This window comes from Piliocolobus tephrosceles, chromosome 15 (genome assembly GCF_002776525.5).
Source record: "Piliocolobus tephrosceles isolate RC106 chromosome 15, ASM277652v3, whole genome shotgun sequence".
Classification (NCBI taxonomy): Eukaryota; Metazoa; Chordata; class Mammalia; order Primates; family Cercopithecidae; genus Piliocolobus; species Piliocolobus tephrosceles.
The window spans coordinates 106,791,192-106,801,516 of NC_045448.1; the positions used below are offsets into that span (position 1 = coordinate 106,791,192).

Below are 10,325 nucleotides of genomic sequence, written 5' to 3' on the forward strand. Positions count from 1 at the left end.
AGGAATGGGGACCTGCAGGTGAGGGCCTGAGGTCGTGCTGCTGGCGGAAAAGGAGCCGTCCAGAGGTGAGGCAGGAGGTGAGGGCGGGATTGACAGGAGCTGGCCCTGGCCTGGGGGAACATCGCCATCTAGAGGCTGCCATACTGCACCCTCTTTTCGTTGGTTCCTCACCGGACATTTAGGTCATTGATCCACTTTGGTTAGTTTTTGTGTATGTGTGAGGTAGAAGTCTTTTTGTTTTGTTTATGGAAATCCTTATGCACCATTTGTTGAAGGGATTATTCTTTTCCCCAGTGAACAGACTTAGCAGCTGTGGCACCTTCCTTGGATCCTTCCATGGTATTCCCTGTTCTCCTTTTCAGACCATGGAGAAGCTCTCCGCCCTGTGGCCCATGAAACCTTCCAGGAATTTGATGGATCACAATCCCCATGACGTCCCCAGTGTACTTGACACCTAGAGGACCATTTTTTAATGCCTCCTTCTTATAAAATAAAATGACTTTCAGCAATAATGATGACATGAAACAAATCATAATGATGACCCTAAGAGAAAGTCACAATTTATTTGCTGTCCAATATATTTTACATAATAATGTAAGTCATTGTTCAGCGACTCACGAGTGAATTTTAATAAAACTGAACTATCTGCAAACCAGATGATTTAAGAAACCACTAAATGAACTGATGTAATTTTTCTTAATTCATTCATTATTTTTTAAAACAATTTAAAAAGAATGTTTGCATGTTGGCATTTTTCAAATTCAGTAACACAGTTTATGTGGGAGCTAATACGTGCATCTACCAAGGAAAAACAGTATCTCTCAGGATCTGCAAGGCACCCCTGGGTGGTGAAGACCCCATCTGGATGGGGGACGGGGATAACATTGGTTAAAATCGCTCCAGGTGATCCGAACGTGCACCTGGCATGGAGCACGCCCGTCTCCACACAGGCAGGGGAGCTGGACTCAGCCGGGCACGCAGCCCTTGGGCCCACACCCACCTGGCCTCAGGTTCCCCACTCCACCCCAGCCCCTCACTCACATGAAGGTGCCCCTAGGGTGGAGAGTGGGACCCAGCTCCATCTTCCCAGGGGTCCCTTCCAGGCTCAGTCCACACAAGAACAGTCACCTCCCTGCACTTTTCATAACCCACCCCTCCCCTGGCACCTACCCTCACCCCGGAAAAGATGAGGGCGCTCAGACAAGAGGGAAGTTGAATTTATTCTGGTTATCTACACCTGACCACCCGAGGACACCCAGGCTCCAGTGTCAGGGGCCAGAGGAAGGCATCCGTGTAAGCAACGCCCTCAGCTCAGGGCCCTCCGGGAGCCCCCAGCCCAGGCTGCACGGCCCCACCCTCCGGGGCCTCCCTGCTCCACAGCCAGAGAGGACAGGGGCCAGGCAGGGAATGCAAGGCCAGCATGGCCTGAGACACCCCCTACCACAGCCCAGCTGTGTGTGGAGACAACCAAGCAGGGCTCAGCCAGGCGGCAGGGCCTGGGGTGGGGCTGAGGCAGGGGAAGAGCCGGCGTGGAGGGCTGCAGGCCCTGGGTGGTGGGAGCTCAGGCACAGGCAGCCTCGGCCTTCTGTGCGCAGCCCGGGGACCCCTCCGCTTTGCTGGCCAGGCTGTAGTAACAGGTCCGCATGCGCTGCTCCACGGTCAGGAAGTCGGGGCGATCCTCCCACCTGTGGGGGTTGGGGTACATCCAGGCTGCTGACCACACCCCCAGGACCCAGCTTCACTAGAGGGTGGGCAGGCACAGTGCTTGGCTGAGGTAGACTTTCGGGGCTCAGAAAGTCAGCAGGGCTGTTGGGGTGGTGGGACGTTGGGTGGTGGAGAGGCCTCTGGGGTGTGAGAGCGTTGGGCGATGCCACACAGCCTAAGAGGCAGAGCTGCCCACACACAGGGTGCTGGGATGACCCTCTACTGAGCGTTAACCAGTGAGGACTCAGCGGACTGAGTGGACTTGGTGTCAGAGTGGCAGCTATTGACCCTGGGGACCTGGGATACAGAAAGCTAATGCTTTGCGCCAGGGGGCCAGGGTATCAGTGGGCTAGGCGAGGGCTTAGAAGAGAGGGAGTGCGAGGCTGGAGAGCAGCAGAAGCCTGGAGCGCGGTACTGGGTCTGGCCAGTGGGGAGCTGCAGTATTAATGGCAGTGGGCATGGGGCATCCGTGGACTGGGTTGGGGTGCTAGGTGCTAGCCTCTTTGGGTACCGGGGTGTGGTACCCTGGGTGTTTCCTGATGGAGGTCGAATTGACACGTGTCACAGGAGGGTGGACCGGCCAGAGAGGGCCAGAGAGGGTCTATCTGTTGGGCTGCTTGGGTATTTGGGTGTCAGTGTCCTAAGTGCTGGCCGGTGGGGAGTCACGCGTTAGAGTGTCCACACGTTGCATGGGCAGTCTAGGGCGTCCGCTTGTTTGGGTGTGTGTTGCCTGTTGTGTGATGGGAAGGTGGGATATTGATGGTGTTAGGAGTTGAGATGTCTGAAGGTTGGGCTTCCACCAGGCAGAGGTGGGGGCTGGAACAGATGAGAATTTGGTACCTCAGTGCTCGCCTGTCTGGTAGCTGGGTGCTGCGTGCTGGCTGCTGGGGACTGGAGTGTTGGGTACTGGAGAACCATCTCATGCCCCGAGTGTCGGTGTCATAGGTTGAGTAGCAGTATGGATGTGTTTGTGTGTTGCAGGGTCCATGTGTTGAGTGATGACAGGTTTTAGATGCTGAGGCACAGGCCCACAGGCGGGGTGGCAGGGCGGGGCACACTGGAGCAGGACAGCAAACCCTGGTGTGTCAGAGAGCTGGGTGGGCGGGTAGGGGGCGGCTGCAAGGGCCATGAACTGGGTGAAAGGCTTTGGGTGGGATGGCATTATGTTGACATCAACTCATCCGGCACCAGGACTTCCCAGGGGTCAGCCCGGCCGGGTCCCCTCCCCACCGGCACTCACTTGTAGATCCAGCAGTCGCTCATGAGTTCGTACAGTTCAGGCGGACACTCTGATGGGCACTCCATCCGCTTGCCCTGCTCGATGAAGGCCATGACCTCCGGCCCTTTCATCTTCTGCTCAAACCAGGGCCGAGACACTTGTGAGTGACCAGGGTCCTCCTCCTCCTCCCCCTTCCCAGCGCACCGCCCACCCGCCTCTGCCCGCGCCTGCCTTGTAGGGCTTCTGGCCATAGGACAAGGCCTCCCACATGGTGACCCCGTAGCTCCAGACGTCGCTGCGGCTGGAGAACTTGCGGAAGTTGATGCACTCGGGTGCGTACCACTTGAGCGGCCACTTCCCTGCTGAGCGGGCCTGGGGAGGGGGAGATGCTGCCGCGTCAGGGCTCGGGGACCCTCTACCCAGCCAGCCTATCCACCCAGGCATCACAGGGGCAGAGGCTCACGGTGTAATAACTGTCATCGGCACCCAGTGCTTTGGAGAGGCCAAAATCGCTGATCTTGGCGTAGTGCCGGTTAACCAGCAGGACGTTGCGGGCCGCCAGGTCACGGTGCACGAAGTTCTTCTCCTCCAGGTACTTCATCCCCATGGACACCTGGTGCAGCAGCTCGGCCACATTGCTCACGGGGATTTCCTCCCTGGGGTGGCGGGGAAGGCGGGGTCAGCTGGGAGACCAGCCAAGTTCCCAGGGGCAAAGCACACTTCTCTGACCCAGCTGGGCACGAGCCAGGTGACCATGTGTTCAAAAACGCTTACTGAGTACCCGCTGGGGACACAGCGGTGAACAAAACAGGCAAAACCCCTGCTTTCATCCAGTCTCGAGGTTTTAGGGATCACCCACACGCTGTGACTCCCAAGTCTAGACCTCTGCCTGCACCCCCAACGTGCTGAGGTGTCACAGGCATCTCAAAGATAATGTGGCCTGATTGTCCCCGTCCCCACGTGCACACCCACGTGGCTCCTCCACTGTCCTCTCCAGCAGCTCCTCTTTCTCTCACACCCAATGCGTCAGCAAACCCTGGCAGGTCTGCCATCAGAATCTCCCCAGAACCCACCGCACTCCTCGCCTCGGCCTCTGCCACCAGGAGGCAGCCACAGCACCACTCACCCGGACTCCCACGCAGGAACAGTTAGGTCCGCCCAGGCCTGTGCTCCCTCCTCATTGTCTCCCACTGTCTTGTCCTCTCTGCCCCTGAGCCAGGTCCTTCCCACACATGCATGTGTGCGGGTATGTGTCCACCATGCCCAGGCTGAGCCCCAGTCCCACCCACCCGATGGCTGGGCCCACCCGGTGCTCACTTCTTGCCGGCCAGGAACTTGTGCAGCGGCCCGCTGCCAGCCATCTCCATGACCAGCATGAGGGCCTCAGCCTGGCAGACACCAATGAGCCGCACGATGTAGGGGTTGTCCAGCTGGTGCATGATCTGTGCCTCGCGCATCATTTCCTCTGTGTCCGCCTTCTCCGTGCCCTGCTTCAGCACCTTGATGGCCACGTCAATCTGCTTCCTGCTCGACCCAGCCACGGGAGGCGTGTGGGCAAGGGGCACCGGCCCTGCTCGGCCCCACATCCCCACCCACCCATCTCTCTCTCTTCTCCCTTGAGTTGTGCGGTAGACAACTGCAGTGGCCACCCATGTTGGGACCCAGGCGCTCAATGTCCCTGGGGCCGGGAGTGTCTGCTGAGGACAGCTCCCAGCCGGGTTGCTCGCCGGGAACAGCCCATTGCCAAAAGGAATCCAAAGTGACACCCTCCCCAGGGGCAGCCTGTCAGGGGCCAGCGGACTCACGGATCGGGGACCCCACTGCAGCTCCACTGGGTTGGGTAACTGCAGCTCAGCCACCTCCCCCTGCCCAGGCCCACATCCCACCCGCCTCGGGTGTCCCGAGCTCTCTCAGGGAATCCTGCAGCGTGCAATGTCCTGCCCCTGAGTCTGTTTCGCAGGCAAACTGCTGTGAGACAGACATCCCGGCTCCCCCCACCCACAGCCTGGTGAAGCCACTCCCCTCTGCCCCCCTGCGGCGGAGCCCGGCCACGGCAGGGGCGGCCATACTTGCGCATGCGGTACACGCCCTGGCGCACTGAGCCAAAGTTGCCGCAGCCGAGTTCAATGTCGGCTATGAGGAGGTTATCGCGCTTCAGGAAGAGCTTCTTGTCCTTGAGCTCCTCTGGGTCGCTGTAGGGGCTCTCATATACGCTGGTGTCCATGGGCATCGGCCGTGGTTTCTCTGGGGACGTTACGCGCGCTGGGCACACACAGCCGTACGCTCCCAGGTCAGGAGCAGGGGCGTGGGGAGCAGGGCAGCCTCAGCCCCCACAAGCACCAGCCCCAGACAAGGGTGCCGTCCCTGGAGCACGCACAGGCAGGTGGGTGCCCATGCGTGTTCCTGCACATCCACACGCAAGCACTGGCATACACTCCTGGCCACAGCTGTGGGTGCACCGTGAGGCCACAGAAGGGTGGACTCTAGGGGCGGGTGCGTTGGTATCCACGTGGCACCGTTACTGTGCCAGCTGCGGTGCGCATGTGTGTGCATTCGTACGTGTACACCTATGGCCAGGCCTGCCCCTGTCTGTGTATGTAGCACACAACCACATTTACAAGGCCTCCAAAGGTGAGCTTCTGGGTGCACATGTAACCATGTATCTTCTCTGTGCACACACATGTTCAGGTCTGCACCCACCCATGAGACACAGGAGCACCCGCAGCACAGCATTATAGGAATGTGAGCTCTGGGGTCCATCCTGGGTTCACATCCCGCCCCCACCACTGCCTCACATCCTGGTAGACAGAGCCCTCCCTCTGTCATCTGCAAAGTGAGGGTAATCACCATCGCCACTTCATAAGGCCTGTCAGGAGGGCTCGGTGGCTCATACACACAGTGACCTCGGAACGTGACTGACACATGGTAGGCGCTCAACAAATGTGCGTCTGGGGAGCCCCAGGCGGGGCCAGGTATGCTCCCTGCACGTCAGTACACACTGGAACGTACGTGCGCACAGGCAGGCGTGATGGGCATGTGCATGTGTGTCACTGGGGTTAACCAAGCCAACTGCCAGAGCCTGGCCCGGCCCACAGCGTCCCCGTGAAACCCCACAGCGCTGACAGGGACCCTGCTCTCGGCTTGGCATGAGCCCCAACCCACACCCCCACCTCTGTCCGCTCACCTGGCTCAGGGGTGTATCCATCTGAGTTGAGGGTGTCGATCCGTCTCTGAGGCTAAAGGCCACAGAGTCAGCAAGGCCTGGGCTGGGGATGTCCATCCCCTCTCATGAGACCCATGTCCACTGAGGACTCCCAGAGACAGTGGAGAAACAGCCCCTTCTGCTCCACAGGCACCCCAGCCTCCACCCCAGCCTCCCCTACAGCCACCCCCCAGCTCCATCCCCAAGGCCACACTCCAGGTGCCCCCAACTCACGTGAGTGAACGTGGATGGGTGGGCTGGGAGCGTGGGAGCAGCAGCCTCTGGGGGAGCAGAAGGGCCAGTGAGGGTTGGGGGCCAGGTCTCCTGTCGCCCCGCCCACCGCCCGCCCGCCCGCCCGCTGCAGGCACCTGAGGCGCTGCTGGCGCTGCTGTTGGGACAGGCCTCCTTCAGGCAGTAGATGAGCCCGTCCGCCTTCAGCTTCAGATACTCCACCAGCTGCAGGGAGCAGGCAGCTAGCAGAGGCTCCTCTGCTCCCCGGAGCCCGGCACCCTATCGGAGCACATCATCTCCCAGAACAAGCTGCACGGGCGGCCTACCTGCCAGAGTGTGTCAAACTTGGTGCCCTCGGGAATGCAGTACTTGCCCGCCTTGTCTTGGCTGATGAGGTAGTGGTACACCGTCTTCCCATAGATGAGGGACAGGGCATACGTGCCCTGCTCCTTCCGTGGCCTCAGCCTGGCAGGGGAAGGGAAGGGATGTAACCCCTAGAGCCACCTGGGGGCCTCCTCCTATGCCCCGGTTCCCCCCACACACACCCTATGGGCTCCACACCCAGGAGCCTTGCAGAGAAGCTGCAGGGACTGGGGAAGCCAGGCCAGGCCCTCATCGCCTCCAGATCTGCTGATGATGGGCCGAGTGGCAGAGGGCGGTGGAGGGGCCATGGCTGTGTTCCCACGAAAATGCACAGTCCTCCAAGAGCCAACAGACGGCCATTCACGGGGAATACCTGACCATCCACAGTGGACACTCAGCCGTGGAGGAGGGGGACACCCATCCACTGGGGAACACCTGGTCCCCCATGGCTGAACACTTGGCCATCCATGGCCAGACACTTTCCATCCACAGGGAGAGAGCCATCCACAGGCACTCATTGAGGGTACACTTGGCCACACAGTCAGCCAACCATGGGGGGCATTTGGTCTTCTACGACAGACACAGAGCCTTCAACAGGTAGGCCTAGCACCATTCTCCTGGGGAGAGAAAGCCTTTTCCACCTAGACCCACACAGTAGGTGCAGCTTCATGACCAGCTCACAGGGCACCCTGTGCAAATCAGAACAAGTCACTTTCTCATCACAAGACTGACCAGTTCCATAACAGATGGACCTTTCCTAGAATGAGACCCTCGATTGCTTTCTGCTGGAATTTTGTCAAAACAAATATATAAATCTTCCATGTCTGTGATGGGAATTGAGCCCCTCAAAGGTGGTGTGTTTGTGGGGTGAGAAACTGTCCCCCCATCCCCTCCAGCCCTGAGTACACACACATCCCCCATACACACAGACCAACTTAGTGTCAGACACTGGCACCCTCATATGAAGCCCCACAGTGACACCAGTCAGCATCCCCCACAAAACAGTTTTGTCTGGGGTCACTGGCACAAGCCTCTACTGCAGGCTCAAGTGTAGCTTTCCAGTGAGGAGGGAGGGCAGCTGGCCCCATGGAAGCTGTGGAGGGCAAAAGCAGCCAACTCCTGATCTCAGGGATTGCCCTACAGAAAAGCCCTTGGGATGGCCTGTGAGCTGCACCCTCCGAGGTGCAAATTCTCAGACCGGGCCGAGCCCTGCCTGTGGGTGCTCATTCACTGGACAAGTCTTTAGACTGTGGACCATAGGCCAGGCACTGTTCTGAGTGCAGGGATATGGCAGTGAGCAAGGCAGCCGTGGGCCCACCTTGCAATGAGGCCCTTCCTTAGGAAATGTCCCCTGAGTGACGGAGAGAGGTACAGCTGTGACCATCGCCTCCATTCCTGGACAGCATGTTCCCCAAAGAACAGTGCAGTGAAGGGTGGGGCAGTTCCCAGGCTAGCCCACAATAGTCTGGAGACAACGTGGAGAGATGGGAAATCAAGGCAGGGGACAATGAGGGCACACAAACAGGCAAGGAAGAGAAGCCTGCCACAAATTAGGAAACAAACGTCCCACAGAGACATGAGGCTGGGACAGCAGATGCAACGCCATCACATGAAACCCCACGTTGACACAGTGACACCAGTCAACATCTCCCACAAAACATTTCTATTTTGAGTCACTGGCACAAGCTCCTGTTAAGTGCAGCTTTCCAGTGAGGAGGGAAAGCTATTGGCCCTGGGGGTCTCGGAGCTGTGGCAGTCAGAGGCAGCTGGCAGGCTGGGCGGGAGGTGATGGTCTCCAGGGACTGTGAGAAGTGAAAACACCTCCTAAGGGTCACAACCTGAAGTTTTAAACTGACTACGGAGACTCGATGCCAAGTCACTCACCAACAAACAGCAAACCTCCCTCCCAGCTCCCCTCCTCTGTCTCTTTGTTTTGTTTTTGTTTTGTTTGTTTGTGTTTTTGAGATGGAGTCTCGCTCTGCCGCCCGGGCTGGAGTACAGTGGCACGATCTTGGCTCACTGGAAGCTCTGCCTCCCGGGTTCCAAGTAGCTGGGACTACAGGCGCCTGCCACCACGCCCAGCTAATTTTTTGTATTTTTAGTAGAGACAGGGTTTCACCATGTTAGCCAGGATGGTCTTGATCTCCTGACCTTGTGACCTGCCCACCCTGGCCTCCCAAAGTGCTGGGATTACAGGCATGAGCCACCGTGTCCGGCCCTCCGTCTGTCTCTTTCATTCTTTCTTCTGGAACTAATAATTTCCTCCTTGTTTATTTAAACTTCCATGTGGAATATTGGAGAAAAATAGCCACAATATTAGGGAGCTCTTTGCATCAATAGGTGGGGTCTCCTCCTGTCTCCTGAATCAGGGTTTGACCACGTGCCTTGCTAATAGGACATTAGCAAACATGACACAAGCAGAGACTTGAAAAGTAGTTGAGCATTGAGGTTGGCCTGCCCTCACTTGCTTTTCCTGGCAGCTCTCCAAACACCATGGAAATGAGTCCAAGCTAGCCTGCTAGAGAAGGCCCATGGAGGAGAACCAAGGTGCCCCATATGAGTGGCCAATAGCCATTCATGTGAGTGAGGCCATCTCAGAGACCAACCAGCTCCGGCCAATCTTCCAGCTGGCTGTGGCCACATGAGTAAGCTCAAAAACCCAGAAGAGGCACCCAGCTGAACTTAGCCCAGATTACCAAGCAAACTAGCCAAATTGCCAAGTAAAACAAGAGTGAATAAATGACTGGTGTTTGTTTGTTTGTTTGAGACAGAGTTTTGCTCTTGTCACTCAGGCTGGAGTGCAATGGTACGATCTTGGCTCACTGCAACCTCCACCTCCCGGATTCAAGCAATTCTCCTGCCTCAGCCTCCCGACTAGCTGGGATCACAGGCATTCACCATCATACCCAGCTAATTTTTGTATTTTTAGTAGAGACAAAGTTTCACCATGGTGGCCAGGCTAGTCTCAAGCTCCCAACCTTAGGTGATCTGCCCGCCTCAGCCTCCCAAAGTGCTGAGATTACAGGTGTGAGCCACCACACCCAGCTGTAAATGACCATTGTTTTAAGCCGCTACGTTTCAGGGTGTGAATACAGCACATTTTACACAGCAAATGCTAACTAATACACTCTTTGGAAAGAGACACGTGAGTTCATAAAGAGCAGCCACAAATTCCCAGATAATAACCACACAGGCTAAGACATTGGTGTTATCACCACATATATTTCAGTACCATAAATTCTACTTTATTTACAAAAAAAAAAAAAAAATGCTAGATAGTGGCAGTTCTTTGTTCTTGCAGTTGGAACTTGCACTTAAGCCAGAAGTACAGGCTAAAAAATCAACTTGTATCTCTGCTCTTAAAATAATACGTAGAATCTTTAAGAGCTCCATCTGTCTCTGGTTCATGATTGTAAAAAAAAAAAAAAAAAAAAAAAAAAAGAGCTACCATTTTTTTATTTATTAAGATATTGGTTCTAAATTCTTCACATACTTGTCCTATAATCACAGCACTCCCCACAAAGTCGGTAATATTGTTATCTCCATGTTGCGGATGAGAAAACTGAGGCACAAGATTATGTATCTTGCCTAAATTGCAGAGTTGGT

The 10,325-nt window shown here is 56.6% G+C and overlaps 1 protein-coding gene across 4 annotated transcripts in view; it reads right to left on the bottom strand.

The window, feature by feature from the left end:
- Positions 1-1,201: 1,201 nt before the first annotated feature.
- The window catches only part of LOC111542212 (tyrosine-protein kinase ZAP-70), a 26,555-nt gene continuing 17,431 nt past the window's right edge, over positions 1,202-10,325 (bottom strand). For 3 of the 4 annotated variants that reach the window (XM_023211446.1, XM_023211445.1, XM_023211444.2), the window contains 10 exons: positions 6,683-6,821; positions 6,494-6,581; positions 6,360-6,406; positions 6,108-6,159; positions 4,993-5,185; positions 4,241-4,447; positions 3,387-3,579; positions 3,155-3,295; positions 2,945-3,057; positions 1,202-1,685 (listed from right to left, as the gene is read on the bottom strand). In XM_023211446.1, coding sequence (XP_023067214.1) covers positions 1,562-1,685; positions 2,945-3,057; positions 3,155-3,295; positions 3,387-3,579; positions 4,241-4,447; positions 4,993-5,185; positions 6,108-6,159; positions 6,360-6,406; positions 6,494-6,581; positions 6,683-6,821 — 1,297 coding nt within the window. In that variant the 3' untranslated portion in view covers positions 1,202-1,561. Of the gene's footprint in view, positions 1,686-2,544; positions 2,762-2,944; positions 3,058-3,154; positions 3,296-3,386; positions 3,580-4,240; positions 4,448-4,992; positions 5,186-6,107; positions 6,160-6,359; positions 6,407-6,493; positions 6,582-6,682; positions 6,822-10,325 lie in introns of all 4 variants that reach the window. The other variant, XR_002731480.1, reaches the window with a different exon arrangement.